General features: G+C 39.6%; 1 protein-coding gene across 1 annotated transcript in view; it reads left to right on the forward strand.

The window, feature by feature from the left end:
• The window catches only part of LOC133841117 (nyctalopin), a 108,548-nt gene that overhangs the window by 73,314 nt on the left and 18,250 nt on the right, over positions 1–16,984 (forward strand). Inside the window, exons 2-3 of the mRNA XM_062273414.1 lie at positions 2,280–2,347; positions 12,234–13,344. Coding sequence (XP_062129398.1) covers positions 12,388–13,344 — 957 coding nt within the window. The 5' untranslated portion in view covers positions 2,280–2,347; positions 12,234–12,387. The remainder of the gene's footprint in view (positions 1–2,279; positions 2,348–12,233; positions 13,345–16,984) is intronic.

Raw genomic sequence — 16,984 nt, forward strand, 5'->3', positions numbered from 1 at the left:
GCAGACATTGGCATTGGCAACAAACAAAGCGCAAATCGAAAAATACTACGTTCAATGTCTCCACACCCATAAAAGCGATTTTTATTTGCCGTCTATTGACGTTATTGACTGACTCGCTCTCTCTGTGTGTGGCATTCAAGGCTGCCAGAGGCGACTCTGCCAACGGAACCAAAGTTCCAGCTGTGACCACCAGCCGCAGGACATCGTTGAAGCAGTGAAAGCATTTCTCCTCCTTCCTACCGCCTTCGCACATAAAAATAATATTCACCAAACGCTTTCGGTTTCGCCTCCCTCCCGCAACATCGACTGCTTTTGTGTTTGCATTTTAACTTTCGTTTTCAATTTTCATTGCCTTTTTTTTGTTGTATTTTTTATTATTTGTGGCCATCTGAAAATGATGTAGCATTTGGATTTACTCGGGCAATTCTAAACCATAAAATAAGTAAAAGCGTGTAAAATGCACCTGAGCTGTTGCCCAGACAAAGCCCAGACAGAGGGTTGAAAAGGTGGCAAATAAATTGGTAACAACAAAACACAATATTTTTCAAAATGCTTTTCAATGTGCGCTTTATTGCCCAGCTGAACGTGTGATGAGTAAAATATTAAAGGCATCTTTAAACATACATTATTTAATGTCAAATTTTTGTTTACTTTACGATTTATTATTTATTTTTATATTGAAACATATTCGTGTTCAAATTGAATGCAAATCACTTAATGCGTTTCATTAGTTCCCTCATGACCTAAAAGTTGCCACTTGAATTTGACGCTTTAGCCTGGCAATTATAATAAGCGGCAATTATTAATTAGAATAATACTCATTAAAAACTTGTAGAGCGCATAAATTTCTGTATAATTTGCAGGCTGACGAACGAACGAAGGAAGTAGAAAGGGAAATAACAATTTTAATGAAATTGCCAAGAGACAGTCGACAGTCGACAGTAAAGTCAGTTAGTCAGTCAGGCAGGCAGCCAACCAGTCAAGCTGTGTCAAGCCTCAGTGCTTATCGATTACATCTCGTCATGCGTCAGACGCCCACACAGACGCAGAGTGAACAGGAAAGACAGTGAGAGCGGGAGAGGCGAGGGGAATGGAGGACGGAGGACGGAGAGGCAGAGGTGGGGGAGGGGAATGTAGGGAGTACTAGAGCTGTTGGTGAAGGCCGCCGTCGGCTTAGTGTTTTGGAGTGTGGCAAATAAATTGACATTTATCTGTGTGTAACAAGATCAAGTATACGCAACGTTGCCCCTTCGAGTTGTGTGTGTGTGTTTGCATTGAGCCGAGCTGAGCTGTGATTTTGTGGCATACTCGTTGATACACTCTTGCCTTAATGATGCATGTGCAGAGCTCTGAAATTAAAACGGCATGCGATTCTAATCGCACAACACGGCGTATGAGTAATTTATATTGCGTACACTCGATCTGACCTCGAACTCCAACAAACAAGCACGCAAACAAATTAAAACGGAAACCAAACTGCCAACGAACTTAAGTCCATGTCTTCAAGCGGCAACTACTTAGATTTGGTTTTTGATTCTCGCTTCTTGCATTGAGGTTAACGTGCGTCATGTTCTGCTTAGGCGAAACTACCGACAGCAACTTGACATTTGATTTACCGATTAGTGCGTGGCAAGTCGCAGTATAAAGTGTGTGTGTGTGTGGAGTGCATTTGAATTGAAATTGCAAATTTGGTTTTTTATAGAAAGTTTTTGCAAAAGAAAAGTTGGAGGAGGCCGCAGATTGAACTGATGAAAAGCCGCAACGAGGGCTCCAGTAAACATTATAAAGAACTTGTTCTTTTGAGTCCGAAATTTATGTATTTTGTAGTCAACAATTGACTTTAATTAACAATTTAATTGTTCACGCTTGTCTTAAGTCTGCAGCCCTGGCAGCATATGCGTGTTGCGTTGCCACTTCTATATCAACGAGTTGCACATGCAACTTGTTAGCTGCCGCCTTGTTGGCTTGTTGCCTCGCTGCTGCTTAGTTGAGCTGTTCCCACAGTTGACAGCGATGAAAACTTTGCTGACAGCCCAAACAGAAAGTACGTAGCAAGTTGACTTATAAGCAAGTAAGTTGCCAGCGCACAGACTTATTTCTGGTTAGTTCATTTAACTATGCTCAAATCGAATGAGTAACATATCGAATACAATTTTGCAGTCTACTTTTATTAAATACGAGTATATTCTAATGCAATTAGATATGAAAATATTTCTCTACTATGATTTCAAATTCAATTAGCATTGCTAACCCAGTTTTATCTTTTTTTCCTTTTCCAGAGCAATGCCATAATTGCCAACAAGAGATTTAGAGCAGTCAGCAACGCATATAGTAAAAGTAGAAAAAGGTAAGTTGCATTCCCTTTTAGTCCCTTTTTTGAAGCCACAAGCTGCATGGCATAATTACTAAGCGGAAATCACACATAAACCCAATTTGTAGCAGAGAGTTTAAAGCATTTGCCATCAAATTTCCTGTCCTTAAAACTGATAGGAATTTAATGCAACACGGAAATGCGCTCAACGAACCGATGCGACGACCAGGTGAAAAACCATTTGCAAAAAACTTCTTCCATTTCCGCAAAAAATAAGAGAACTGAAAAAAGAAGTCTTGCTGGGCAGTGCAAAAAGTTCAGTATAAGGAAAATGCATTGAAATCTCTTTTTATTATTCTCTTACTGCACACCATAATCTTCTTACGGTGTACTTTCACATCAATTTTTATTAAAGTCCATTAACTAGCCAAACAACAGCGTTAGGCAGCAACAAGTGCAACATGGAAAAAACTAATTTGCCATAGGCATTAAGGCAGCTTTAAGCTTAAACATAGTTAGCCTTTTCTTCAGCTAATCCTGTGCAATTGAAAAGGGTGACAAACTTGTTTCTTTGGCCATTATTTACTGAACTTTTGTTATTTTTCATATTTATTTGCTAGCCAAAAATAAAGTCTGTGTGTGTTGCCTGACAACGCTGACACCGTTGGCAGTCTGGCAGATTGGCGACTCTCGGCTAAATGAATTTAAATTACATTTACGTGCTTTGGCTTCACATTGGTCTGAATGCTGTGTAAATCATGAATAAATAAATTTTATGCGTAAATATAATTCAATTACCAGCAACAAAAATGGATAAAGTACGATCCCTTCCCAACTCCCTCTCCTTCTCTATGAGCCACAGCGAGGCTCCTTTAGGTGCCATACCCAAACATAGACTGCCTTTTTTTCTGTCAGGCATCTGCTATTTTTTTGGCCATTTCAAAGCCGAACATAAAATAAAATGCTGCCAGTTAGGGGACACTTTTTAGGCACTTCATTGATTTTCATTGATTTTGTGAGAGTTATTTTTACAAAAGGTATTTATTTGATGGCTTTGGCATCTGCTGCTGCTCCTGCTGCTTTGTGTCGCCAACGATGGGCGACTACTCGTAATTTATTGATTCGTTTGTCCTTGGGTATTTACGTTTTAAGAACAGCTGGGGAAATTGCGCTGCCAGGAACAACAAGTTGACTTATCTCCCCCGTCTATTAACAGTCAACTCAATGGGCTCGACTTTGGGCATTTTGAGTAGGCATTTTTCCATATTTTGTGTTCTTACAGATTCGACGAAAAGTTTGTTGGCTTTTTACTAAGCAGTTAAATGACAAACATATTTATTATTGTATTTGAATTCAACATTTTCGCTTATATGTATGCGCATAATGAAGGAAAATAGTGAATAACTAAAAAATAGTATTTTAAATTAAATGTTTAGTATATTCATAAATTTATAACTTTATGTTGCAGCGAAGTTTATTTTAGTGGAACTCTTTCTCATAATCGGTATATGAAGTAAAATAAAATACTCCTAAAATATTAGAAAGCTCAAAATATTTTCCTCATTTAATAAGCATCTCGAAGATGTTGGTTAAACTTATAATTATCAACTATAAAGCATATTTGTTTCTTCACATCTCTTACTATCGTACTAAAGTGAGTTATTTCTTTTATAACTTGACTTCTTTAATATTTATCGCATATGTGCATACAAAGCAAATACTTCGATTGCCTTCTCGCATATCGCATCAAGAGAATTCCCCAAATTTCTTTGGAGCTGCAGAGTCAGCATTGTCAAGTCTGTGGATAAAAGTTCCATAAATCACTCAGTGGACTCAACAGGTTGCCATTGGCCCAGTCAGCTCCAATAGTCTGCCCATTTTTCAAGTGCCTGCATTCAATTAACAGTTGAATTTATGTATGGGGGAAAAGTCGGGAAGCACACACTCACACACAAGCACACACACACATATGCAGAGGAGTAAGTATTTCACATTCTGTCGAAAATTGTTCGTATCAACTGCCAACTGCAATTAAAAGGCAATGAATTTTGCTCTTTCTCTTTCACTTTAATCTTTCTCTGTTTGTCTTTTGGTTGCCTGCCAATGTGCGGAGGCGGAACGCTGCGCTGTGGGGGGTGGCATGCCCCCAAAAAAGGGGCGTGTCTTTGTGTGTGTCTTGAAAGTAAAACACTTAACTTAAATTGTGTTCAACAGCTGGAAATAAACGGCGAATGAGGAAGGGAAAAAATTAAACGCGCATTGCTTTAATTTTCGGCATCATTTTGCCACTTCAATTTCAATACTCCTCCCTACACCCTCCCCTTTAGAATTCCCTCTCAAAAAGATAAATACGTTGTCTCCTACCCCGATGTGATTATAATTTATCGATTCCAGGGGCAACATCTGTCTGGGCGACGACTGTATAAAAATAGTTTTGTGCATGTTTTATGTGCATTTTATACATTTTATTTAAATTTTCCAACAACAAAAACTCATTCCTCGCATTCCACTTCCCCGTTTCCCCCTCCCCTCTCTTCAGCCTCTTGCAGAGAACATTAGCCAAAGCTGCTGTCGCCCTTTTGGCAACACATTTCACATTTTTCATTATTTCCACATTTTGTGATAAAGTGAAATTTGAAAATGTCTTTGCTTTGTTCTTATTTTCGTTGTAAGCAGCTGTCGCATGCCACGCCCCCTTCTCCTTCTGCCCCACCGCCCACCTGTCAGGCTGGCAGCTTGCTAATAAAATTATTAACGTGTAAATTCCAACGACTTATTTAGCTGCCAATTAATAAATTTTATATTCATTTGCCCAGTCGTTTGTTTTCCTTGTCTTTTTTTTTTTCATTCTTTTGCTCCACGCATTCCCCTCTCCGCCCCTTCTCCACTGGGGTGTGTCTGGCATATTAATGAGCATTTGTTGCATTTGCTGTCGAAAATTTACGAGAGCAGGTTAAATTCTTGGGATTTCTAGATGTTGTTCTGTTCATTTGCTCAATTTATTTATGTGCTTACAAAATCACGTTAATAGAAGTGTCAAATACTGTTTTTCCCCCTTTGATATTCATAATTTCTGTCGTGGCTCTTAAAGATGCTGTTGCAACTGACATCAAAGTATTATGCAAGCCAAAATGTAGAGATTACGAAAATTAGACCACAACGATTTACTATAGGGAAAAGTATATATGTATGTATATAGTACTATATGCATGCCAGACACGTTTGCCAGTCAGAATTTCAATTCCCTGAATTTCGCTGGGTTGGTCATAAATAAGTGCTACAACCCTCTCCGCCCCGCCCACTCAGGAGCACGCCCTCACATTAAACTTTGACCCATTTCGCAGAGCTCATTTGCATAGCAGCGACTCGAGTCGCAGTCGGAGTCGCAGTCGCAGCTTGGGCGATAAAACCCTTTCGAAATAAATTAAAAACGAAAATCTAGCTAAATATTTAACTAGCTCACACACACACACATGTGAAAAAAAGGGGAAGAACAAAAATTACCCAGGGATGCAGTTCAGAGACTTAAAAACTAAAAAGCTGTAGAAAGCACTCTAATTGTTATATGTTTATCCACACACACACACAGCAAAGATGGCAAACACAGAAACTATGACCATGCCGCGTGACCTGCCCCAACTCCAACTCCAATTCCTTAACTCCATGGGCAATCCCTAAGCCAAAGTCAAGCCATTACAAGCAATGGCTATGGCGCCATTGTGTCCCAGTCCCTGGCAGCGGAACATTGTGTTGGCTTTGGCGAATTTTTAATGCGCGCCGCCAGTGGCTCCAAAAATGTATTTCACTTCATTTTTTATGTGCTCACTCCATTCCACACACACACACACACATACAAGAACCACCCAAAAAGCACAACCCTTGCCTGAATGTATTGCCGTGGCGTCCGAATAAAAAAAGGTTTGCGTGCCAAATTATTGTGCCAGTGGCCTAAAGCTTTTTCTTTTTTTTTTCTGCTTGACTTCTATGTTTGGTCTTTGCTTGCTTCTCTTTTTTTTTTTTGTATGTTCGTTGGCAGCAGCCAGAACGCAAAGTGCGTTGTACTCGACTCCTTTTATTTTGTTGCTTTGAGCTGCCAGCAAAAATCGATAGAAGTCACAAGCGTCCAACGTGGCGTATGAGAATTGTGACAAGGTACGAAAAAAAGATTTTACTAGCTAAAGCTGAGCACAGAAAAAAACATTTATAGATGAAATAGTTCATTTAAAATTTAAGAGAACTTTTCGTAGTTTATTTTGAAAACATTTCTTACTACTGTGACAAGGTACAAAATAAAGGTTTTAGTATCTAAAGCTGAACATAGAAAAAAAACATTTATAGATGAAATAGATCATTTAAAATTAAAAAGTATTTTTCGCAATTTCAATTATTTATTTCAGCAATATTTTTTACTACTGTGACAAGCTAGAAAATAAGGCTTTTAATAGCAAAAGCTGAGCAATGCAGTTAAAATTTAAGAGAACTTTTCACAATTTAAATTTTTGACAATTTTTGACTAATACTTGTTTAAAATACTCATGTATACAGCTCTCAAATAATAAATCTTAGCTGCCAAATATTTTTAATGCTTATAACTCATGCTTGTCTGTCACTTTAAGACTATTGGCTGAGATATATGAGCGCAAACAAAACGACTTGGAAAACGACCGCTGAAGCTGCCTGGGAAAATAGAAAACTAAGCACATATGTGCCAGTGTCTGCAAACATTTTTCTTTTTTCATTTGCCATGTGCACTTTGTTGTATTGTTTTCTTCTTATTTGCGCTGCGGTTGATCTGCAGCGGCAAAGCAGGAATAAGTGAGAGACGCAAGATACCCTGTAGGAATATTTGCGAAGGTAAATCAGAAATGAATTTTATGGTTGTTTCCTCCTTTAACTTTTATTATTAAGACATATGAAATATACAATTTTAAAAGTTTTTTCAAAGTAAAAAAGCAAGTATCTTTATGATTTCCTATTTCCTATTTTCTTATTTACTCTTTTTGATTTCTTATTTCATATTTTACGCTTTTTATTTCTTTGTTTTTGGCTATTAGTTCTTAATTCATAGTTCTTATTTCTTATTTCTCAGATCTCAGCTTTTAGTCCTCATTTCTCATTTCTTATTTTATATTTATTATTTTTTTATCTATACATACCAAATATTTTATTATGATTTAGTTTTTAAATCATTCTTTAACAGCAATTTCTTCTGATTGCTTTACATATATATCTCTCGTAATATACAGCAGAAGTTTATGATACTACAGGGTATAAGTTGTAGTGGCAAAACTGGGAAGCAGGGGAGCAGGCCACAAAATGCGGCAGCGCCTCTTCAAATGGCTTAATAAGCAGCCACGAGCCAAAACACGAACAGCAGCAACAACAATTTTAAAAGAGGGGAGCACAATATCTAAAGCTGTCTCGGAGTTGCAGACGCCGTGGCAGACGTGGCAGTTGCAGACATGCAGCCAGCCACCAGGCAGCAGGCAGCATGCAACGTGCAGCAAGCAGTGGAGCAGACGCCATGCGGCAAAATAAAACCAAAAAAAAAAAAAAAAAACGCAATAAAATAGATACAAGAACGCGGACTAGGTATTTAAAAATATATATCGCCGGAGCAGGAGCAGAGTTTCGCCAGCCAAGTGGACGGGGCCCGAAATAATGCGACAATTGCATTAAGTGCACAATGGATGGATGACCGAGCAGGGAGAGAGAAAGGAGGGGAGCGAACAACTAGACGATTGCCTGGCAAATGAAATATTTTATCTTTATATGCAGTTTGCAGTTTTTGTCATTTAGCTTCACATTTCTCTCAGTTTCATGGTGATGGTATCTTTTATTCTTTTTTTGCTATTTTGCTATTTTGGGTGCGATGCTCAACTGGTTTTTATTGCACCAGGTTATGGTCGAATAAAGTTTTCGAGTTTATCGAAGTGTTTAACTGAAAATGCCACAAGGACTAAACAACATGCATATCCAGAGCAATTATAAATATCATTTGTTTGTTAGAATTTTGAATTAAAATGGCAAGTTATTAAACGCATTTTGTGTAGTTCTCTTTTGCTTGTTGTGTTGTGCCACACTCGAAACACACAACTCGGGCAAAAAGAACACAATTTTGCATTTAGAGCTGTCGAGACTGAAGTCCTCTTCAACAATTGACCAGAAAGCTGCAGCAGCAGCAGCAACAGCAACAGAACTCGGCCAACAATTGCATTAATTATGCGTGCGGCAACATTTTGTGGCAATGTCTTTTGCCAAATTGCCACAGCACAGCACTTGAAACTTTTGCAGACACTCAATTATGTGGTCCAACTAATGCCGGGGAAGGAGGTGAGGAACTGCCTCTGCGACGACATCTACAATTCATCTTTGACGGTGTCGCCTCTTCTCGCTTCTCACCAGCGCGTTGCAAATCTGTGTGAGCGGAGCGGAGGCATAGAAGAAATTTGTGCGTGCCGCACTTCAAAGGCGAAACAGAAGTCTCTTCACTCTCGACAACGAATCGGGCATGGAATCTGCAGCATTGTCTGTCGCTTTTTTGTTGTTGTTGTTGTTGTTGTTGCCTTTTCTGTTTGCCTATCCAATAACCAAGAAAAGAGACCAGACCCCAGACTATAGAAGAGAGAGCGGCGGGGGGGCGAGTGAAATGCTAATCTTGATAAAAATAAACGCACTCGGGCACGTTGAGGTGGAAAAGTTGGCGCGTCTCACGTTTTTCGTCGCATTTTCAATTTGCTTGGCATTTGCCTGGCCATTGTCAGTATTACCTCATCCCCTCTCGCTCCCTCTTCCCCCTGTTCCCTCTGCTCCCTTTGGACGCTTGTTAAGTGAATATTAATATTGACTTTTTGCCTGTTTGCTTTCGCATAGTTGGCAAAGTTTTTCACCTTTGATTGTTTCGCTTCCTCGCATTTTGCCATCCTGAACCTGAACGTGAACCTGAATCCCCATGAACCCTGACCTCACCCTCGCTTACCATTTGTGGCCTTAAAAGTCAATGCGGTCTCCGCTCACTCGCTCTCATTTTCCCATACTTTTTTCTTTTTGCTCGATGCCTGCTTTTAAATTTATGTGCAAAGTTTTGTGAGTGGCACGAAGGGAGAGCTGCTGCTGCTGCTGTTGGATTTTCCCAACTGGTGGCATGCTCCTACTATTATCAGCATTTGATGCTGCGCTCGCTATTATTTTCCATTTTTATGACAGTTAACTTGAGCGTCTCGTTTCCCTATTGGGAACCTACAATATATGTATGTATACCTTGTAACTTCCTTTCTTGCACTTCCCATGGGAACAGAGAGTTTCAGGTACGCATTTAACTTGAGTTGCCATGCGGCTGGCATAAAAATAAATTGCCAAAAAAAAATATGCAAACACTGTCAATATAATTAAATGAAGCTTATAAAAGCAGGCGAAAGCAAAGCAAAAAAAAAACTCGAGTGTGACGTGACATGATTGGATCGAGCAGAAGTCATAAACTCCATGACATTGTGAACTTCACCGAGAACTTCTTTAAATAATGTCAGACAGTTCTTTAATATTAAATGCGGTCTTTATTTATTTAAAGTTTGCATTCTCCACCTGGCGTTGGAAATCAGAGACTGCTACTCAATTATAGCTTAAGTCGATTAAAGCACTCATTCATTTTGTTCAGTTGCTTCTCCTTACAATATTTAAGCGTTTCATAAGCCTATTATGGACCAACTTCGATGACGTTGGCCCCATTAAAAGTGCCACAGAGTGAAAAGTGGGCGACAAAAGGGCAATAACAACAACAATGGCAGCTCCCTCACAACTTGTTGGCCTTTGACGACGACATCGCTGGCTGCTCCAATTCGGATGGCCCCAAGTACTTTCCAACTGCCCTTGTGCTCCGCTAACCCCTTCTCTTCCCCTTCCCCCTCCCCCTCTTTCATCATTCTCTGTGCCTGTTGTCGTTCCAACAGCTCCTTTAGAGAAACCGCAAGCGACGGCGTGCTATCAAAATATTTGCCACAATGAAATCATATTTGTGTGCCCTGTGCCACGCCCACCACTTAGAGGCGGTGCACCTGCAAACATTCTGAAGCCAAAGTTGATGAAGAGCAACGACAGAGAGAGTAAGAGGGGGAGGGAGCACACTCAAGTGAGGCTGGCGTGCGAAAGTTTATTAAAAACTTTGTTTGCCTTTTGCTATATTTTTTTGCAAAACAAACAAACAACCACACACACACACACACCTACACACACACATACATACACCCGCACTCATACGTAGACAGAGTTGCAAAAGCAACAGGAACAAAAGCAGCAACAACAATGGCCATGTGAAACTTAATAATTCACACGGGAGTGAATTTTTCACAATTTTCGCTTTTTGCCGTTGCCACACAGAGAGAGAAAACGGGTGCGAGAGAGACGTCGAAAATAGAGCGACAGAGAGGCTGCGATTGGATGGTTAGTTGACTCTGCTTGTTTTCCACCAATTTTATTGAAGCGTAAAATATGATCCAAGAACTGGCGACCGAACTGCAATGGCGGCCTACAAGCTTTGTTTGTGTGTGTGTGTATATAGTTCTTAGTTTATATTTGTGTGTGTGTCAGTGAGCTTTCAACTTTTGTTGACAGTATGAAACCTCAAAAGTTTGCGCTTCGCTTTTATTATTTGTTTTACAGCTAGTTAAGGGCATTGTTCAAATTGCTGCTGTGTGCAGAAAAAGTAGAGAGAGAGAGAGAAAGGGAGAGAGAGAGAGTAAGAGAGAAGATAATTGTGGAAGGTCTTTTCATTTGTTTGTGCTTGCCACATATGCAAATCGGTAGTGAAACAGTCAAACAGACATTTTCCCCTTTTCGCAAAGGGCAGAAGATTTGCCTGTAATTTGTTAATTACTTAATTGAGTGTTGGCCAAAGGGCAAATATTTAATTTAAATAGAATGCATGCTGTGAGCTATTAATGGATCCGTGTGGTGACTGCCTTGAGTGCGCAAATGCATTATTACTGAAAGCTATTTGTGGATGACCCTAAAAGTAGGCAATGGAAAATGTGAAACGCCACTGGGCATATTTTAACGCGGCAGCCAAAAAGTAGGCAATGAAAAATTGTGTGCGCTGAAGGCATTTAAATTTGCAAGTGCAAATTAGCGGAAATTTAAATGCGCCAGACACTTAACCAGCACAACGCGCTATTTAAGAGATTTAATATGCAAATCAGCCTGTGACTTCTGCTGCAACACCTTGGCGTGGGAATCGTCTTTGTGTTTTTCTTTTCCTTCTTTTTTTTTTGTAATTTTTTGGTGCGTAATTCATAAAAAACTTTTGCGGCTGCTGCCAGTTTATTTAACACTCGCTCGCCACAAGATTTATGCGCATAAGTTGCTCGCTAATATTTCATAAAAGTCGACTCGCAGACACCTTTCCCTCTCTTGCCTCGCTCCCCCTGTCGCTGAGCAGTCGCCGCACCCAAAAGGAAGCGTAGCAAAAGTCAGAACTCGTTGGCCGATGAAAAGTGCTGACAACTTGCATAGAAAGTTGCTGACTTTCCAGACAACGACGCGGTGAGCTTGGTAGAAAATGAAAATGCTATTGAGCTAACTCGGCTGCATTTTATGGCTTAGATGCAAAAAGTACCACGACGTCGACGACGACTCCAAGGCGTGTCTGCAATTTCTCCTAATGTCCCCGAAAAACTTTTGCATAATGCAGTAGAATGGTTATAGTTATGATCTGTCATTGGCTGTGCCAGAGATTAAATGCTATTTAAAAATTGCATTTTCATAAAGTTGACAATAGAAAATTAGCTAAATTTAACATTCAATAGTTGTAAGATTTGAGGTGAGAAATAATTGCATACTTGACTTTTGGTTCCTTAGTTATTAAGCTTAAACTAAGCTACACTATCCTCAGTAAATTTATTCAATATATTTCTTTGTCTTCTACTTGCAGCGCGCAGTCAGCAATGACGTCCAATAATTGGTGATATTGCATCACATACAACATAAATTGAAGACAAATAACTCAATCAGCGCAGCAGCAAAAACCTCGCAGGCAACAAGAAGCCAACCAACAAAAATAAAAGGCTGACGAAACGAACAGCAAAATGGCAGCTAACAGAAACAAAAACAACAGCGACTGCGACATAAGCAACAACAACAACAGCAATAACAACACTGACAGCGACAGCAGCACAAACAACTCACACACAAAGTGGCAACACGACAGCAACAGCAAACCTCCAGCATCCTGCCACACAGCATTTTCATCGTCATCGTCATCGCCGCTGTTGTTGCACATTCTCCTGCTGCTGCTGCTACTCTTGCTGCACTCGCCGAGCAGCACGAACGCCTTCTGCCCCTCAAAGTGCCAGTGTCTGGGCGGCGATGCCAACAGTCGCGCCCTGTGTGTGGACGCAGCACTCGAGGATGTGCCCATACAACTGAATCCGGAGACAAAGTACATCAATCTGACACTGAATCGTATACGTAATCTCGAGTTTACACTCCCCTTCTACATGAAATTGGAGGTGCTCGATCTGTCGCAGAACATCATCGAAACACTCGGCTCCAAGAACTTTGAGTATCAAACGGAATTGCGTACTCTGAACTTGAGCAGAAATCTTGTAAGTGCGCTGCATAAGCACGCCTTTAAGGGATTGACGAATTTGCTATTGCTGGATCTCAGCTACAATCGCATCGAGACTGTGCATCCCACGGCGCTGGGCGATCTGGCGGCATTGGTGGAACTCGATTTGACGAACAACAATATTGTTAGCCTCGAGGACAATTGCTTCAAGGGCATGCAATCGCTGGAGGTGCTGGTGTTTCGCAACAATCGCCTGCTCGACATACCGGCGAGCAATCTGTGGCATTTACATGCGCTCAAGAGTCTGGACATGTCCGACAATCTCGTTGAATTTGTGCGCAACGATAGCTTCGAGGGCTTAAAGGAGCTGCTCGCCCTCAGTGTGCGGGGCAATGTGATGAGCGAGCTGGATGTGGGCGCTTTTGAGGGACTCATCTCGCTGAAACATTTGGATCTATCGGATAACAATTTGACGGTGAGTGTCTGTGTGTGTGTGTGTGTGTGTGCGCTGTTCGCCATAAACAAGATGCGGCCACATGTCTCGTGTGCTTGTTAGATGAAATTATTTAGCATGAAACAGGCGGATGCCACTTGAAGGGACCAGCAGCTAAAATATTGTGGCAGCCTTTTAGGCAGCCAAAGCAAGAGAAAGGGCAAGAGATACCGGAGAGACAGAGAAAGAGAGATAGTAACACATATGTGTGTACATAAATCAGACACTCTTCGTTGTAAATCCTGTGACCAACACTCTGCAAAGCGGATTGCAGTCGCCCTTGTTCTCTGTTCTGTGTTCGGCGCTCTGTGTGCTGTGTCCTGGACGGCAGCTTAAGTTCGTTCTTCCTGGACTGCCTTTTGCATACGCAAAATTAATAACCATAACTTGTTGTTGTTGCCAACGTGTGTATGTGTGTGGGTGTGTGTGTGTGTGTGTGTGTGTGTGTGTGTGTGTGTGTGTGTGTGTGTATGTGTGTGGGTGTGTGTCTGCAAGTTGAGTTTAGTGTGCTTGGGTCCTTTGGCCATCTCCTCTAGTATTTATGCATGCAAACATGTTCGTACCGTGCTGATTTTCTGTTGCGTGTACACTTTGCTTAGGCCCCACAGCAATTCGTCGACATTTTCCGTTACTTAAATGCTGCCAGTCCTCCCTCGGTTCTCTGTCCATTTTTTCGATGTCCACGCTTAAAGTTGAGCAGCTTAGTGTCCTTGCCACTCAGCTTTAAAGCTGCTTCAACTTGGCCATGCTTGAGTAGTTCGCATTTGTTGCAATGTAACTTTAAAGCAGCACAACAAAACGTGGCGTATTTATTATACTCGCTACCCATAGGGTAGGGTTCGACTATCTGTCCGTCTGTCCGAATGAAACACTGGATTTCAGAGACTATAAGAGATAGAGATATACTTTCGACACTTGTTGTTTTTGCACGCAGATTAAGTTTATTTTAAATCACAAATCGAAGAAAATTGATAACAAGTGTAATTTTGAGGCGAGAACCGCATGGGAAGAAAAACTTATATTTTTGGGGTATATTAATTTAGTATATTTTAAGAATAATACCGCATGCTGTTTTGTTTATATTTGAAAAGAGTAGCGAGTATCTATAGTGCATACTCGACTATATCTTTCTTACTTGTTTTTAACATTCACATACTTTTGGTTGCCAATATTTAAAATAAATTGCAACCCCTCTAGCGTGTATAAATTCTTTCCAATAGCGGATTCCTCTTCAGCATAATAAGAGGTATATTCTTAAATTTCTGGACAAAAGAGGAACGTAATGCATCGTAACAACTACCAGCATGTTGGGCGCATGCTAAAACAATCTCTCAATCTCCGGCGTTGTGACGATGATGGAATGCAGCTTAGAAAATACCAAAACATGCTGCAAAGGTTAAAACAAAGTCGCTATGCAGCTCGAGATAAACAGCTTCAAAAGCCCCGTTTTTATACTCCTGCTGCAGCAGGACACTGTGTTGCATGCCGTTGCATAGTTTGCTGCACATGGCCATGATATTGCAAAAGGAGCACACGGCCACAGCAGACCAGACCATATATTTCAACTGCAAAATGCCAAAAGGTATTTTAAGTAGTTTCGAACTGATTCCAAGCGCCATAAATTCCTCTCGCTCTCTCCCTCCCGCCCGGTTGCCGTTGACTACGCGCTTCTAGTTCCACACAAACTCTACATCTGCTTAGTCTCGACCAGGTCGGGAGTCTGCTTAGTGCTTGGTGCTCGGTGCTCAGTGCTCAACAGTCCTTTATCCCTTTTTAACGACCATAAATATGTGTTGGAGTGTATGTGCTCTGCATGCAGTGCCAGACAGGTAGCTAGACACAATGCATTCGTCAGATCGTGCCCATGATGCAGCTCGCCTGCTCTTTTATTTCAATACCTTAGTCTCGCAACAACAACAACAACTGCAATCATTTGCATCTGCATCAAACGGTCGAGTCTCTGATTACATGGTGCATAAAAATGCATTCAACTCTATATATATACAGACTCTACTACAACTACAATCACAGAGATTCACTTTTGAGTACTCCGCCTTCCAATGACTTACGATTAGGTTACGCCAATAATAAGCTCTTGTCTTTAGGCTCCCATTTAAGAAAGTTAGGAATTCAAGGCCGAAATGTGTGACATTGAATTTATTATATTATTATTAGAAACAACTAATGATGAAAAATGTTTATATTTAATAAGCATACTCATATTTTCTTTTTTATTATAACACAAAATGGGGGAAAAAAATTTTTTCAATCGAAAATAAATGGTGTACAGACTGAATTTGCTTTTAGTTTTTCGAAGGAAAGAATTTTATTTAATTTTAATTTTTTAAATTTAATTAAATCCTTCTTTTAGATAAACTTGGGCGTAATAACCAAATAATTTCGTAAGCTGTTTAAATGCAACTCCTTTTAATTAAAAAATTTTCTTTTTTAATATGTTTATTTACAATACAATAGGATAGAAAAACATTTAGTAGAACGTTAATGGTGTACACTTAATAAATTTTTCGTATGTTAGAAACATTTTCCATAAAATCTATAATATTTATAGCTAGTTTAAGCTGTCATTTGGGTAACAGAATACTAATTTAAACAAACGAAATACTTCAAATCTAAAAAAAATTCTACAAAGTTCTATTACTTAAGTTTCGTTTAAATTATAATGAAACTAACTTTTAGTTTCCACAGTGCCAACTTAATCCAGTTCTTCACTTAGACGTAATAGACAAATAAAAACTCTGCCATTTCATAAGCTGATTAAATATGTATGTATGTTTCATCCAAAGCATTAGTATAAAACTTATTGTAGCATACATTTAGGGGCATGCAAAAAATATTCACAAACAGAGTGCTAAGCAGTTTTAAATCAGAGTATTTGAAAAAACACTTTTTCATAAAAGTTCTAACACAGTAGAGCAACTTGTTGTTCCCAATTTAAAGCATTTTTTGACAGGCATACGTAATAAACGCATTTTCGAGAATTATGGCTACATTGAATGCCATAAGTATTCTCTCCTAACATGTTTTTTGGTTTTACTTCATATAATGGCACATTGCTATAGGAAATGTTTTATTGAATGCTCGAGCAACACATGAATGTAAGCAAACATTTGATTTTCAATGCAAATTGCTTATCCACAATTTTACATTTTCCATTATTTAACAAAAATATTCCCAACCATGTGCGTGCATTTTATTGTCTATGTAGTGAGTATATATATATATGTGTGTGTGTGTGTGTGTGTATTGTATTACTACTCTGTGTATATTGTTGTTTTCGATTTATTGTGCTTTTAGTCGAGAATTATGATTTTGCATTTTACGCATAAATATTATTGCACTCAACATTGCCGCCATATAATTGCAAAAATAGCAGCACAACATATGAAAAGGGAATTTCAGAATATATAATCAATTTATTTGCTGCTGCAAAATTTCAGCAACATTTCCATATACAAACACGATTACATACACCAACCAAAGAGACAGGCTCTTACGTGCATTGCAGCAGAATTGCATTGCATTGCTGTATATTATTTTTCGTATATTTACGCAGAGTCTGGAAAAACTTTGATTGTCCAAAAAGTTATTAGCTGTGAAATTG

Source organism: Drosophila sulfurigaster, chromosome 3 (assembly GCF_023558435.1).
Source record: "Drosophila sulfurigaster albostrigata strain 15112-1811.04 chromosome 3, ASM2355843v2, whole genome shotgun sequence".
Taxonomy (NCBI): domain Eukaryota; kingdom Metazoa; phylum Arthropoda; class Insecta; order Diptera; family Drosophilidae; genus Drosophila; species Drosophila sulfurigaster.